Below are 15,727 nucleotides of genomic sequence, written 5' to 3' on the forward strand. Positions count from 1 at the left end.
TCTAAACTCTCTCATTCCAAACTGAAAACCTCAATTAAAACACTCCAGTTGAGGGTTGGACGGAACACTGTGTGATACTCAAAGAGTTTTTGGAAAATTCTCAAAAGTAGACTGATCTCACTCTCGAATTCTAAAGATCTCAACAATCCCCTATCCTTTTGGGCTTTTCTGTAGGTTTTGAGTCTATCTTTGTGACTCCTTTGGACAGGTTAGCCTTCTCTAACGCGTCATCTAGCGCAGTGCTCCAGTAGAGATCATCAACCTTCTTTAGCTTTTACTACCTATACTTGAATAACGTCGTCATCATTAGAAAGAGCAAAGGTACATCCGTTCAAACTGAAATTGCCATATAACCGGAATCTGCGTTCTCAGTCCGCGTCACAATACTCTTCGATTATCATCAATTTACACGATACGAATTCGCATATATTCGAGCTGTAATCAACGGGAACCTCACCGTCATACGTTTGCTTGTCCAGTGGTTTTTTATTTCCACATTAATTTTCTTAAATCTCAGGACCACATACTTCCGCAAATACTCTGCCTAACTATTTCCGGTCACGCTGCCTCGAGTTCAGGAACGCTTTCCATACATTTTCAAACACAACTGCGGAACCACTACTTGGAATTGGTGAGTTGATGCACCTGTCTTGAGAAATCATATTTGGTATTACATCCAGCCAGATCACCTAAAACCCATTTCCACTTTCCTGTCTGATCTTGCAGGTCATATTCTGGAATCATACCGCTGGCCGCCCTCATCCGACCTATCGCCACATTCAACATATTATTGTCCCCTCTTAACTTCTGGTGCGTTTGTTTCCCATCTTCATATAAGTCTCTGAGCTGATAAACTATTCCTTCAATCATCCAGTCACTCTGATTTGAGCGTCAAGAATGTCTTTAAATACCGAAAGCACTTCACCAGTCGATAGTTCCGTCCCGACCCTGGGCAAGCATATCTTGTTGGCCGTGGGAGTGGCCGGCGTCGCTGTTTCGAGCCTGATGATTGTCGTGGTGATTCGTATGCGAGGACAAATGCGCAGAATTATGAATCAGGAACGGCCACTTTCCGAGATCACAATAGAAGAAAACTTCAGTGATCACTGCCGAGTGGGACCTATCACGTCTGCCACAAAACTTTTTGATCCATCGGACTACCAGACCCCTACATCCCCCTCATTATCCCTTCACATCACTAAAAACCACCCCACGACATGCAAGCAAGATGGTGAAATATCACCTGATGATACAATACCCTTATCACTTCCTTTGCAGCACTCGTACGTCCTTCCTTGCGTGCATGTCATGGACGTAGCTCATAGGCGTGTAAAATTTCAATTTCAGACAGCAACAAGGCGACAGGGCGTATACTCCTCCAACAGATGAATCAATCTTTCACAACCGCCCCAGAGATCGAAAGACCTCGAACAAAAGTACTTCCTCATTTGCACGATGGTCGAAATGGTTCAGGAAATCAGAACCGTCGGACGATCTTGACTCTCAAGTTTCATCACAAGATTCCATCTTCAATGACGATTACGATGTGCAACCTGTCATGAAGGAGTGCACGCCTGGCTCGGTCACTCTCATCTCATCCTACCAAGCTGCACTTGACATTGAATCACAATACCAATCACCGGACGGCTCACGAAAACTGCGACCAGTGTCGACAGCATCGAAGTCTGCACAGCGCCATGGACCTTCCAAATTAAGACCAAACTTGGGACTGCGAGAAAGCGTTCCATCTCAGCATTATACCAGCCAAGATCCTACGGCCATTCAACCAGTACCGCGACCACGTTCGAGCAAAGTATCTGTTTCCTTGAGAAAAAAAGTCCTCAAAAAACGTCTTGGCTCAGTTCCGCAGGTAGTGCCAGAGGACACAATGTCCAAACATCAATCATTCACTTGTGAGATTTCATTCAGCGCCGAAGAGAGTCCTATCATCGTCTCGAAGGAACTGTTGCAAGCCACAATACCTTTGAGCACAGAAGTGAACGAACGGTCGATGGGATCGACTAACTCACATCCATAAACTTTGACTTGACTTTTATTGACATTTAATGACATGTTTTCATCACTTTTCGTTTTTCCCTTTAATATATTTATATGCTTCTTTAGCACCTTAGCCACGAAATCATCATCTTAGATGCTCTCTTTTGTAGGAGAAGGGCTAATCTTTCAATGCTTTTTTCACTACGTCGACTTTTTTCCATTTTTTTTTCATATACGCGTTGCTCTGCTAAACTACTGCTATTTCACTCTTTAACGTCATTCTCTCGCACATGTATGTATCTTCAATCATCGAATTATACCTCGAAACTTCCTAATGAATCAATATCATAGGTCGTGTTTTAAATCTTGATTAGCTTTTGTTGCCAGACGTCTCCATTTCACCCTGTTGATTTATTGTCTTCTATTCCTTGATGAACCCTTGCATGAAGTTGAGGTTACTCCTCGAAGTAAGACAGCAGTGTAGGACTCCCCACTTTGTTTACAACACCACGTGCACCACACAGTCAGCCTTTTTGATGAGTGGTGGTCTACCGATTTGCACATCGCATAGTTTTTAAATGAACTAGACCAAGTAGTAACAGAATTAAACCACATCAAGCATTTCTAAGCAATATGTTCATGCTTTCTTATCATAGCAGAGGGCGGTGTGCACCAAAATGTATATTCAGGTGAAAACTCTCTAGCCCTTGAAAATTGATGTTTTACATTCACGTAGAATGGCGATGGAAATCTGAGTACGTAACGGTATATCTATCAAAAGAATCCGAGTCGGTAGTTACGGTGCCAGCTTGCAAGGACCAGAGTAATCTTAATCATGCTCTGTCGGTGAGGTGAAACTGCGTCACAGCGAGCTGTCTCCTTTTGTCTTGGGAAGTGATTAAATGTCATGCGGGGGCTCCACATCTTGAACTGACGTAAAATCATACTAGTAATCCAAGTGCGTACATGTATCAAAAAACTTCGAGTTGGTAGTCATGGTCAGGGATGCAGCAGTGAGTATGAGTATACCCAACTCATACTCACTGAGGACGGGTTTTGGCCCCGTACGCGAGTACATGTACTCCCGGGGTTGACTGTATGAGTCGTACTCCATCTCGGAAAACTCAGTAGTATGTGTAAATAGAATACACGTACTCAATCTCGCCCTTCATCCGGGCCAAAGACTCACTAACCCACATTCACCGGCCACCTTGTTTGGATGAGTATATACTCACCATATACTCAGCCAAACAAGGCCTCCACCAGATCCCCATTCATCAATCAAATCCAGATTATTTATCAACCATCGATTGGATATCGATATCCACCTTCTCAAGATACCGCCACCACCTCGATTCCTTAAATTCAATATCGAATCTCAATCGACCACGTCTTGCCCACTTCCACACCTTCCACCTTTGCCATACCTCTTCAGGCCCTATCCTCAATCCATCCATCCGTTTGGCCTTCGTAATCTCGATGAGTGGCTTGACGTTGTAGACTTGACCTTCTAGACTAGACATTTGAATCATATTTATCTCTTAATTCATTTCATTAACATCAATCGACCCATGGGAACAGAATCTATAGATCCTGGTGGCCAGATCAAGGTGTTGTGGCCGGCGTTGGCTTGGGTGAATGCTCATATCGAGGCTTTTGGGCTTTTGGATTGGTCGTATGACCTCAGGTAAGCAATTTCGCTACCATATTTATAATTTTCTTTCTCGTACAACTCCCCCTTATGTTTCTCCCATTTCTCTTTTCCCTTGTTGGAGATTCTTTTACTCTCACCCGTCCATTTTTCTTAATCGTGATTCTCTTCCCTTCTCAATCGTTAGACCTTCCGAATACCTAGCCAGCATGCCTCGAAATATGGCCAAATCACCTCCCCCCGCCTTGGTGTCACCCTATGCTCGACGTGTGACCCCAATGTCCGCGTCGCGGGTCGTCTCAGCCTCCCGTATAACGCCGACGTCTCGTGTTGGTGTCGGAATGGCTTCACGAGTCTCATCCTCTTCCAACCGAGTCGATGTGACACCAAGATCGCGACCAAAATCGTTCATCGTGCAAGATACTACGGATGTCGATGGCGAGGAGGCAAAGTTGAGATCTCACTGACACCGATCAGATGTTTACCTGTATTTTGATGTGAGTAATTCGACCGGTCTCATCAACACCTAGCTTTCATGCTGATTCAGTGCGTATTTGACCAACGTACACTGTTAGGAGCCCAACAAGTCGCCAGACGAGTCCAAGGGTGAGGGTGTGATGTTGTACCCTTGTCTTCACTGTCCGTAAGTCAACCTACGGATAGCAATGCCCATACTTATTGTAAGCTAACTTTAACTGCGTATTTGCAGTGTTGTGCTTTCGATTTCCGGCCGTCCAAATTTGAACTTGCACAAGCACAGACGCAAGTGCCCTGGCTTGGCGCTTGCTTGGTACCACCACGAACCTGGAGCCATCGAACCGGAAAGCGATCCCATTGTCGCCGCGGATCAAAAGAAAGAGTTACGAACCCTGCTCGTCGGGGCTGTCATTAGCAAGAATTTACCCTTCTCTATCTTTGAGGGCGTGTTAATGCAGAAGGCGCTTCGCGCTATTGCACCATCGTTTTATTGGCCGGCTCGGATGGCTGTCAAAGCTGACTCAGAGGCTCTTTTTTTGGATCTGGAACAAAAACTGTTGGACGAGGTTGCTTCGGTTCCTGGTTCAATTTCGACTGCGGCGGACTGTTGGACCAGCGCCGACTTTTCTCATACGTACATGGCCATCAATGGCTTTTTCTTCAACTCGGAAGGCAAATTCTGTCGTCGGCTCCTGGCGTTCAAAGTAAGTGCCCTTCTGAAAAGAAATTACATATGCGAACGGAATTGGAGCCTAATGAGCCTTGTTTTGCAATGTGGCAGAAGCTCGAGGGGAAACATACTGGTGACAACCTGGCCAAGGTTTACTGGAAGGCGCTGGAGCATGTTGGCGCACTTCGGAATCACTACTCGATCACCGGGGACAATGCCTCTTCGAACCGTGCGATGGCAAAGCTTTTAAGTGACCGTTATGCCACTCTTGGAATCCACTGGCCGTTTGAATCGAGGTTCCATGGCTGCATGTGCCACGTGATCAATCTTGTGGCAAAGGACTTCTTGGATGGTATGGGTCAGCTAACGGACAAGGACATTGCCGTGTATGAAACCTCGGGGATGGCCGAACCGCGAGCTTCTTTTGAACCTGACAAATTACCTATCACGGGCGACTACAACGTACCTGTCACCGAATCCTGGCCTCAAAACTCTTTTTCGCTTTCTCAGTCCTCCCTCGAGGTCCACGGCCCGACCCAGACCCAAGATACCGATGTCGACCTGTCCCATCTGAACAACGAAGAAACCCTTGCCCCAGAAGATTCACTCTTAGAAGACTCGCCAACTGTCCTCCTCACCGCCCGCAAGAAAAAGTCGACGATAGTCACCCGCATCCGTGCTTTGGATACTCACATCAGAAAAAGTCCTCAGGAGCTTGAGTTGTTCATCAAGATCCGCGATGAAGTCGAAGATCCGCAACTTCTTCCCCTCAGCTGCCCTCCTACTCGCTGGAATTATTTCTATTATGTGGTAAGTGCCCTGCTTTTGGTCAATGAGTCTTTTAACTGGTTCCAATCTGACCATTTCTTACCATTCCATGATTCATTTCAGGTCCAACGAACCCTCAACCTCAGAAAGTCACTTGAACTCTACACTGCGGACCCAAAAAGGACTCACCTGGCCATCTCAAAAGCGGACTGGTCAACTATCGAGTATATGCACCCTGTTCTAGAGATGTTTGAAACTGCGACTCAGATTTTTCAATCCAATGACGCAACTAAGCAGTTGGTTCTTCCTGTACTCTGGGCGCTTCAAACGGTTTTGAAGAAACACCAGAGTGTTCCAGGAGCTTGGGGCCGAGCTTGCAAATGAGCGGAAGACAAACTTGTGAAGTATCTCGACCGCGAAGAGTGCAACATGCAGACCTTGGTTGCAACTCTCCTGGATCCGGTCCAGAGAGACTCAATCTTTCGTAATCATCTAGAGGTAGAAGTCCAGGCCAAGCGCTGCCTTCGAGACGAGTACGACCTTTGGAAGCCCAGCCCCACGGAAAGTGGCCGCGAGACCCCTCCTCCTGTTCCTGCTCAGCCGAAAAAAACCACCGACAGGAAACTTCAAGAAATCTACTCTCTCTTGGGTACCTCGGCAATTCAACCTTCGAGCCATTCCAGTCATGAAATGGACGAAGTCACGCAATACTTACAACGCCTGGATCCTGTGCTCCCCAATGAAACAATTGGGGAGTTCTGGGTGGTTAGTAACTTTCCTAATCCTTTGAGCGCCCAGAACCAAGCTGACCACCGTCCTCATTTCAGCGTATGTCCAAGCCTTCGGGACTACCGGTCTTGGCTCAGATAGCCCTTCAACACCTCACGATCGCGGCAGCTGGCGCATCAGTCGAGAGGGTGTTCTCTATCTCGGGCAACATAGCCGTCCCTTCCCGAGGCCGCCTCGACCCTGAGACGATTTGCCACCTTGTACTCGTCCGACACTGGCTTACGAATTGGGAGGCGACTGTGAATGTGGAGGATGTGGCTTAGACATGTTGATTTTATTTGGTCTGCTTTGACTCTGAGTCACGCGTTGTTTTCAAAGGGCCCTGCCGTTTTGTCCTCTATTGTTTTTCCCTCTGAACCGTTATTGTTTTTCCCTCTGAACCGTGGTTCTTGTTAACAAATGATTATCCCCTCTCTTACAAAATGATCTAACCGTGGTTCTTTTTAACACATGATTATCCCCTCTCTTACAAAATTATCTAAGGAATTTTAAATACAATTTGATATCACCTCCCCAAACCAGTTTGCTACCCCATTCCGATTGAGTGTACTCATTACTCATGAGTACACTCGATCTTACTCACAATGAGTAGACTCATAGTGAGTAGTCTCTCACGTGAGTCTACTCACTCAGTGAGTACTTAGCCACTGTAGTACTTACATACAGGGCCAAGCTGAGTCTTGAACTCATGCCTGACTCTAACATCAATTGAAAGTGGAGTCCGGGACTCTCTCTGTAACTCACGTGTCTCGGTACTCAAGTGGAGTACCGAGTCAGGTTGCGCGGCAAGTGAGTCGGAGTAGACTCACTGCTGCATCCCTGGTCATGGTATATGAGATGGGGTTAAGAGTGCCTATGTGAGCTTGAAGGCGTTTGAGGTCTCTAGGTCACTGCCTCCTGGCCGACTTACCGTCAACGTAAGCCGCTTGCCGTGATTTTGAATTGTAGCGAGGATAGAAGTGATGCGATTTCGGTTAGATAAAGTTTGAATGAGGTTGAATGAGCTCAAAGCGTTTCCTCCCCCTTGACAAAAGAAATTGTGAGCCCATTGAAGAGAAGCGTGCCAAACTTTAGAATACCTGAATGAAACTCCCAATGATATATAAAGAGCCCAGAAATGCGCTGAATTTTCATCTTCACCACATCTTCATTTCATCATTTTCTCAGATCCAATTTTTTGAATCAGTTAATCTATAAGCTAGAGATTAAGACTCTTTAAGATATTTTCATCGCATATCACTATATACTCATATTCTTTGTGCAACACTCAAGGTTTTTAGTTATTATGTTATTACAATACACCTTTCTCTTTCTCTTCATCTGTATCTTCAATCTGGTGGCAAGTGGAATTGCGCTTTTGTTGAAGTTGGACCATGTGATACATACACAATTGATCAACACTTTGTTCCATTCTTTCGCACCAATTTTGTACGCAGTCCTCAAATTCACCAAATCCACCAGATGATAAGCAAGAAGAGACATTTGTCAAATACAGATTTAGCGAGACCGAGGATTGGCGCGGGGTAGTCAATGTGACCTTTGCACGCACAGGCACATGCCAACGGGACCAGAAGATTGGTTTTAGATGGAGGTCGTCGGGGTCTTGCCCTCACGTTCAGGCAGAGTTAGGGTCCTTCAATAACCATCACGATCAATTCAAGCTTGACCAGAAGTGGTTCACTGGATGGGTGAGAAGTGGTCGGAACTCCGTATGCGATGCAAACTACAATATGGTTTATACTATTACCAAATCCGGAGACCCAAATGTGAGGATGGTAGTTGAGACTACGAATGTGAGTCATTCTTTGCGTCACACGTCACCTGGGAAGCAAGATATTTTAGAAAGAAAATGGTGACTGACCATACAAATTATCTTGAAATGACCATCTGATTGCCTTGCGACGTAGATCTGCTGTGGTAAGTTGACCTACTCTACTTCGCATCTTGGCGTCTCAGAGTCGACTGACGAAAGTTTCGTGGATACTGTGCAGATCAAGAGTGTCCCGAACCCAAGGACTGGCAACCTGTTTGGAAATGTTTGCAGGGTGAGTAGCATTTCTTGACACCCATTCACACGAGAAACTTACCATCATCTTTTGATAGGTCCACCTGGGTATCTCTTGGATTGGTATGGCCATAAGGTTCATGCATGCCCCCAATAAGGCTGAGATATCATCAAAGTCATACCTAGAAAGTTGTAAAGAACCATGGACATCTTTTGTTTATTCATTTGCTTATTTTTATGATTCTTGTCCACAAAGACAATTTCATCTTGAACTGTCAACAACATGTATCCATCAATTTGTGGCTTCCGAGCTGCTTACCTTTTATTTGAATGTCAAATGTATATGTATCAAAATTCCAAACCGAAAGTGCCACGTCTACGTCCAAGCCCAAGCACATCTCAATATTTGTGTTACTATGGGAAGTAGAGAAGAAAAGTCGATATGTTGATCGATCTTTCCAACAGGAGCGAAGACCATGCAGGCGACAATTGTTGGTGGCTCGAGCTGTTTTGAAAGTTCAAATATGTTTACACAGTCATGATAGACTTATATAAAGACATTCCTTGTACTGCGTTTCCTGACTGGTTCATCTAGAATGCCTCACAAGATGATGAAGATGATGTTGGGAGGAGGAGGGATCACGAAGACCAAGACGCGCAAGACGATGAAGCCTTTAGTTCTGAAGTCTTTTGCAATTCCTACAATCTTCTCTCCGCTGGAGTATCCAATGGTTTAGTTTTCCTTATGTCTCATTTGGTGAATTTACTCTCAATATACATTTCTTCACCTTGATTGCAATCGAACAGATATCAAACCAACCAAGAGGATGGAAATTGAGTTCATCCAAAGCTGAGAAAATTTAACAGACGATCTTGAACAGAGACTTGACTCATTTCGGTCAGCTTTGGTATGCAAGAGTACACTTGGAAGAGTGTACTCTCATGATTTGTAGCCGGGTTGTCAGCCTGTACGTTTTCAGTCATACTGAAACCCAAGAGCAACTAGATAAATCCATCACAAAATGTGTATTGTGATAAAAAATCATTTCGACATCTGAAGACTGAAAGCTATCCAAATCAGTCTACACGCTTGAGGAAGTAAGGATCTAGATATCAAAATACCAAAACAAGTTTCCAAACTTCACGGCATAGACCTCAATGATTTTCAACACACACCATGAGATCTTTCCAAGCTTTGCCTTTTCATCAAACGCTCGATCAAGACTATGATGCCCACAGCAGCCAATCCAGTACGAGTCAGTTCACTACCAGTCCGATGCTGTTCAACCTCAACTACCGCCGCGGCCCAGTTATGTATCACACCCAATAAACCCTCACCACTATTCAAAGGTTGTATCCATTCATCCCCCTTTCCTCTACTTTCTTCGATCAATTTCCATCCACCTCCTAAATTGATCGTGATATCAAGGACCATGAGGTTCAATTCTAAAAGTGCAGATTCTACTATCTCTTCTCCGCTCATTCTTGATTCATATATATGAGTCCTTAGCTTGATACTTAGTACTAAGCTCTCTACCAAGTACACATTCAGAAAATCAACCGAGTTTCGTGAAAGATAGAGAAGGATCGTTAAGCTTTGAACAAATCTTGAGAGTAACATCGGTTGCAAGAGGATCGCCCATCCCGATCCAAGGTATGGCTGACCACGACCCTTATCTAGTTGAGCTGAAGTAGCTTCTTCTAGATAGATCCACATCCGATTAATCATAGGCATGATAAAATATTCGGTAGCAAGGAGAGGAAGCCGGGCCGGTTGATTGATACCAGGGGTTAATTTCTGTAGTCGCGCCTTTTCAAGTGTGCTACTGATCCGAGTGGTATTCGATGATCGCGCTTGAATAACAGGGCCTTCCGACACATTCTGATCTCTTACTCTCTCGAGCGTGTGTTTAGTAAGATCCTGAGACATATCTGATAAAAGTTCAGGCCTAGAGTCAAGTAAAGAGCGTATGTTGTTGATTTGAGAAGAACTCATATGCGACGAAGCGGTCAGATTGCTTGTTTCACGAAATTTGATAGTATCAGCCGAAATTGATGTTGATTCAGCCAGCTCCTTGGCGCCTAATACCAGTGCATTGAGCATACAAATTCTTTGAGTAATGGAGTATTGGTGGAAAAAAAGTTGTTCGATTAAACATGGTGCTACCTTTTCGGGAACGCTCACAACCAGCGCGGTCAGTGCAGCTTGACGGTGGACAGAAAAGTTATCGAGATCAAAACTATCTTGAAGCAGCAAGAGTGCAAAGGTGAGATCCAGACTATGTTCAACTGTTTAGATCAGATGTCATGGGTCGAAGGGCAAGCTAGTCAGTACATCTCACAACCGAGGCTTTGAAACGGACTGTGCAATCGGTGTATTGTCCCCTCGTGTGAGTCATACTTGATGAATCAGTACTTACTCAACTCATTTCCCCATCCCTTCTTTCTACGAATCAATGACTCAGCTGTCTTGAGTGCCAATTCGATCTTCTCATGATTTTCGGCATCTTTAAAATACTCGGTCAGATCATGAATATATACCGGGATCTTTGGCTTTACCTTGGACCGAGAGTTGTACATTTGTTCCACTGTGTGGCTTCCATCCGCCTCGTCATTCAGCTCACCATCAAGTTCAGCCAAGTCGTCATCGGAGATATCGTAGGGCTGTAACCCAGGTGTAGATGAATTTAGCACCTCTATCATAGGTCGTTTGTTTTGCTTTTGTGATGGAGCACTGATTGATAAACCTTTGATATCCACTGGCACGGTAGAATCCTCGTTGGGGGGAGCATGTTGAGCTTCGCGAGTTTCCGATGCATGTCGATTCTTGCCTTTAAGCGGAAGCACTCGAGGTGAAGAGGTATCGCATTCACGACCTATAAGCCTCTGGTTGTGATCTTTGGAGATAGGTAACGGAGTATGTAAGGTTGATGGATTTAGTTTTTCGAGTTGGGTTGCAATGTCAAGTTGCCAAACGGTGCTGTCAGTAGTCAGCTGAGCCCATTTCTCGACCAACATGCGAAGCTGTCTACATAAGTTGGTGTCGTCATCCACCTCATTCCAAATCTCAGAACCAAAGTCGTGTTTGATCGTCTTTGCGCGACCTGGCTCCTCAAACCCTGTGAGCAGCTCAGCCATTAACATGCCCAACAGCCTGATCCGCTTGCGCAGGGAGTCTAATGATTGGTGCACTCCTTCATGGAATTTAGGGTCACTTGTCAGATCAATGATACGTGATTTGGTATCAATAGGGCAGGAGTTTAATAGTAGGATCAAGAGCACAAATGCATGGTGCGAAGCCGAGCCATGTGAAATTTGAGTTTTGCTGCAAAATTTCTTTAAAGCGCGTCGGGCCAACGAAGGCCTGGCTTCTTCAGCACATTGTTCGTGGGATATCCATCGAGACAGAGCTCGAGCCGTACCAATGTTCCAACTAGGTCGCTCGATAATCAACTCCTGCAGCACCTCACCAATTTCTGAATCTTCCCCGTGGACAGTATCTTCCAAGTTACCAAGATAACAGCGGTAGAGTTCCGCTGTCGCCTTTTCCCGACTACACGACTTCTGGTCAAGAAAAAACTCAAGCCCATCAAGAGACATCTTGACCTGAGTGTGGGCAAGGAAAGAGCCTAGATACGTCCGTAGTTCATTGCGCGGCAGGTCTGATATGATCCGCACCCATAGTCGCGAGTAAGCCTCTGAGTCCTTATCTTGCTCGCACAATCCGCGGAGTAGGCAAGGCCATATCGAAGAGAGAAAGTCAATCTTCTGCTGTGAGCTGACAGGATTAACGTCCACCGTGATAAAGCCTATGCGAATGAGCTTGGAAATAAACGAGCTTAAGGGTTGAACATCGATAGAGGCTTGATTTTCTTGTGCCGTTTTTCGAAGGAGTGACTCAAAATGAAGACTGAGTCGAGTCAATAGAGACCTGCAAGAGGGTTCGTTTGAAAAGTTGGCACGCGGAAAATTGTAATGAAAGGGCGAGAACATTCAATAAACTGGACAAAAGGATATGAGCAATAGACCAAAAGACGAACACCCAATCTAATCTATGGGCTCGAGGTGGGAATTGAGTGTGATCGGTTGAGGCCCCCATTCGAGATGTCGCGTTCGTGATTTTATCAGGAATACTCAATAGTGTATTGATAAATTGTCGCCATTCCTCGTTTTTTTGGACTGTTTGCCTTGAATTGAGTTTATTTTTTGGGTCGAAGAGGATGAAGTACCAATCTGAGAGAGAGTAAGTTTCTAGAATTTGACTCGTCAATTCGATAATCGTATCAAGGGTATCCGGATGAAGCGCGCATTGCGAAGAAGTAGGAGTGGTCAAGCAGCGGGCCAGCGATTCGATCGCGATACAAGACATCTTGATGGCCGTGCTATTCGAATCACATTCTCCATTATCAGATTTTTGAGTTGGTAAACCAAACCAAGCATAGTAGATAGAATGCCAATGATTGTTTTCAATCAGATTGAGACGCCAATCTACAGCAATATGAGTGAGAAGATTACAATGGATTCTGGGTAACTCTCTCTTCCAGAATGATGAAGATTCAGAAGAGATTGAACTCTCAAGATTCGAATCATGAGTCAGATTATGATAATCTCCAATGGGATTGACGAGACCAAGTTTGATGAGAGGTGGTACTAAGGACTCAATCAAAGATTCCGTTGAGTCAAATCTTCCAGATAACCTCTCAGATAGATCATGATGATGATATGTTTTATCATGTCGAATTTGTAAAACTTGTTGAGAATGATGAGTTGGTAAAATGATGGATTCCATGACTTTGTTTTGGATCTCATCAACAAGAAAACAAAAAATGAGTCTATATGAAGCTTAAAATGCTTATAAATAAAATATGCTTATAGCCATCTCAGCTACATATATAAACTCATCCAATCAGCTTTCTGCTTTATCCCAGACAAATCGAATTTTGCCTCATCAACTCAAACTCATCAGCATTTTTCATTGAAGATGTTTTCCATTCGTCAACGTATTCACTCTCAAGTCCGTTCAACTTACAATCGATCTTTCTCCAGTCTATCAGTCATAAGGTCAAATCCTCCATTCTTGCGACCATCGCCACCTTCCCTACCTCCAAAGGAACAAGCAGAATTCGAAAGACTGTTAAAGCAACAACAAGCCCCATTCTCATCACCTACTCAAGATACTGCTACTGAGCTACACCCTGATCTACGAGCTAAACCACCACCTGAATTCGAAGGCGATGTCAACCCACAAACCGGTGAAGTGGGCGGTCCTAAACGAGATCCTTTAAAATGGGAACGTGAATGGGCTTATGGTGGTCGAGTGAGTTTGAATTTCCTACCTCCTTCACTTTCTTACATAATTTAATACACCACTGACCTATTCTCTTCAATTCAGGCTACCGATTTCTAAGACGAGGCTATTCACAACTGTTGTTCACAGTTAACATGTCCATCATCCATGTATCAACATAACTTCATCTCTTCTCATCACTGCTCGTCTCATTTGAATTTGTACCACAGAACATATCTTTCTCTCATCTCGTTTTGTCTCTGTCACGATGTGTCAATCCATCGGATTCAGCTCATGTTCGGATGGAATACAACCATATTTGTCAGGTCTCAAGATAAGCATACGAACTTCTTAAAGACTTCGTTTTTTTGCCAATAAAGCCTGTGCCTCTAATGAAACCTCAAAGTCAACTGCCCTCTGAATTCTTGATAATGGCTAGATAAGGCACTTCACATACTCGTATTTTTTCTACCCTGAACGAGTAAGATGACTGCATCATTCTGGGACTTAAAAATTGTCTCTGGCTGATTGTGATGTTATGTGAAGCTGAATACATCAAGACTTTCATAACTCATAAAGTTGATCGCATTGTCATGATATCTGGATTTTGACCTATACTTGTTAGTCAGCAACAAACTCTTGGGGTCTATGAGCTTCATTCTATCAGCTGTTCTATCATAACTGGACCTTAAGCTTTTTCACAACTATTCTTGAAAACACATTCAAAAATCAATATATGTACTGAGGACAGCACGGAGGAAGGAGTGTTCTCTCATTTCTCATTGCAATTTGTATCTTGCAGCCTGAGAAATGAAAAACCATACCCGAAACAAGTCGGTCTTCGTCGGTAGCGGGCTGACCCAATCAGGTTACACATACGGTGAGTTGTTTTAGCCTGAATGAGGATCCAAATGGTCTTTTGCCCCATGATGCTGATATTGTTGATCAACCAAAAGCGACGACTTGAATCAAATCATCCATCTCTCAACAACTTCAAAGCTCGGCATCGGGAGATATCCCTGGGATGATGAATGGCTCAATGCGATCTCTTATACGTCTTCGGCCAATCTCATCCCGATCTAACCTTTACCTTCAACGACCAATCTTACCATTAATCTATCCAAGCACTCGTTCATCTCATCATCGTTTTTTCTCTTCGGCTTCCCAACACCCAACGGATGAACCACCGGCTGGAATATTCGGAAAAGTAAAGCAACTCACAAAGCAATATGGCAGTGCAGCCTTGGTGATTTATGGAGTACTCAGTGCGGTGGATTTTGGGTCAGTTCTTTTTTCTTGATCGGAATTGCCAGGAAAGGTCGATCAATGATTTTCTTGATTGCCTGATAAAAATATTCACTACAAAATTGAATAATCCTTACACTGATATCTGTTTTTGTGTGAAATCTGCTGTGATGATGACGAAAAAAATTAGTTTTTCATTTGTAACGATATATTTGATCGGAGCGGAACATGTTAGGCAGGTTGAGGACTGGGTTTTGGAACAGTTACATTGGAAAAGAGAATCACATTCTACTGAATCAACTACCTCCTCAGAGGCAGAAGTTGCCCAAAAAAGTAACTCGAATGATGCAGATGATCAAACTCCCGGTTCATCAGGTCAAGTTCAAAGTCTTCTCTGGACGACAGCTATAGTGGCTTACACGTTTCATAAGACGGTACTATTGCCAGTTCGAGTTGGTCTCACCGGTAGGTAGATTTCGTCTTATCATCATAAGATTCAAATCCTTAGCTGAAAGTTATCTTTGAATATCGTAGCTTGGTTAACACCACCAATAATTAGGACATTGCGTAAGCGAGGTTGGAACGTTGGTAAAAATTTGAAATCATAATCAATCAAAAAAAAAGCATTCTTATCCTTTCTCAAGGACGGTCAAAGTTTGAACGACTCAAGCAGGAAAAGTTCAAAATTTTGATGAAAACTGCTGGCAACTTGAAAGTATTCTTGCTATACTCTGGCATATCGCCTACCTCTCCAATAATACAAGTAAACCCGGACTCACATGATAGTCTTCAGAGAGTTATTTTGAGTCAATTTTTTACACTAGCTCCACTGATCAG

The 15,727-nt window shown here is 44.1% G+C and overlaps 4 protein-coding genes across 4 annotated transcripts; 3 read left to right on the top strand and 1 right to left on the bottom strand.

The window, feature by feature from the left end:
- Positions 1 to 273: 273 nt before the first annotated feature.
- Positions 274 to 1,283, top strand: MELLADRAFT_77585 (uncharacterized protein; the record flags this gene model as incomplete). The annotated part of the gene is made up of 3 exons (XM_007409160.1): positions 274 to 631; positions 727 to 810; positions 875 to 1,283. A coding segment is annotated over one exon (384 nt), but the record flags the coding sequence as incomplete, so codon positions are not given.
- A 6,855-nt stretch (positions 1,284 to 8,138) lies between these two features.
- On the bottom strand, positions 8,139 to 13,147 carry MELLADRAFT_105846 (uncharacterized protein; the record flags this gene model as incomplete). Its single annotated transcript, XM_007409328.1, has 9 exons — positions 8,139 to 8,174; positions 8,321 to 8,377; positions 8,441 to 8,517; positions 8,678 to 8,863; positions 9,228 to 9,360; positions 9,533 to 10,647; positions 10,779 to 11,922; positions 12,142 to 12,289; positions 12,399 to 13,147. 9 exons carry the CDS (start codon positions 13,145 to 13,147, stop codon positions 8,139 to 8,141), a joined length of 3,645 nt encoding a protein of 1,214 aa, XP_007409390.1.
- A 137-nt stretch (positions 13,148 to 13,284) lies between these two features.
- Positions 13,285 to 13,974, top strand: MELLADRAFT_77586 (uncharacterized protein; the record flags this gene model as incomplete). The annotated part of the gene is made up of 2 exons (XM_007409161.1): positions 13,285 to 13,675; positions 13,751 to 13,974. 2 exons carry the CDS (start codon positions 13,340 to 13,342, stop codon positions 13,763 to 13,765), a joined length of 351 nt encoding a protein of 116 aa, XP_007409223.1.
- A 695-nt stretch (positions 13,975 to 14,669) lies between these two features.
- On the top strand, positions 14,670 to 15,498 carry MELLADRAFT_85717 (uncharacterized protein; the record flags this gene model as incomplete). The annotated part of the gene is made up of 3 exons (XM_007409162.1): positions 14,670 to 14,926; positions 15,081 to 15,355; positions 15,425 to 15,498. The coding sequence occupies 3 exons, from the start codon at positions 14,670 to 14,672 to the stop codon at positions 15,496 to 15,498; spliced, it is 606 nt and encodes a 201-aa protein (XP_007409224.1).
- Positions 15,499 to 15,727: the final 229 nt, after the last annotated feature.

This window comes from Melampsora larici-populina (assembly GCF_000204055.1).
Source record: "Melampsora larici-populina 98AG31 unplaced genomic scaffold MELLAscaffold_15, whole genome shotgun sequence".
Classification (NCBI taxonomy): Eukaryota; Fungi; Basidiomycota; class Pucciniomycetes; order Pucciniales; family Melampsoraceae; genus Melampsora; species Melampsora laricis-populina.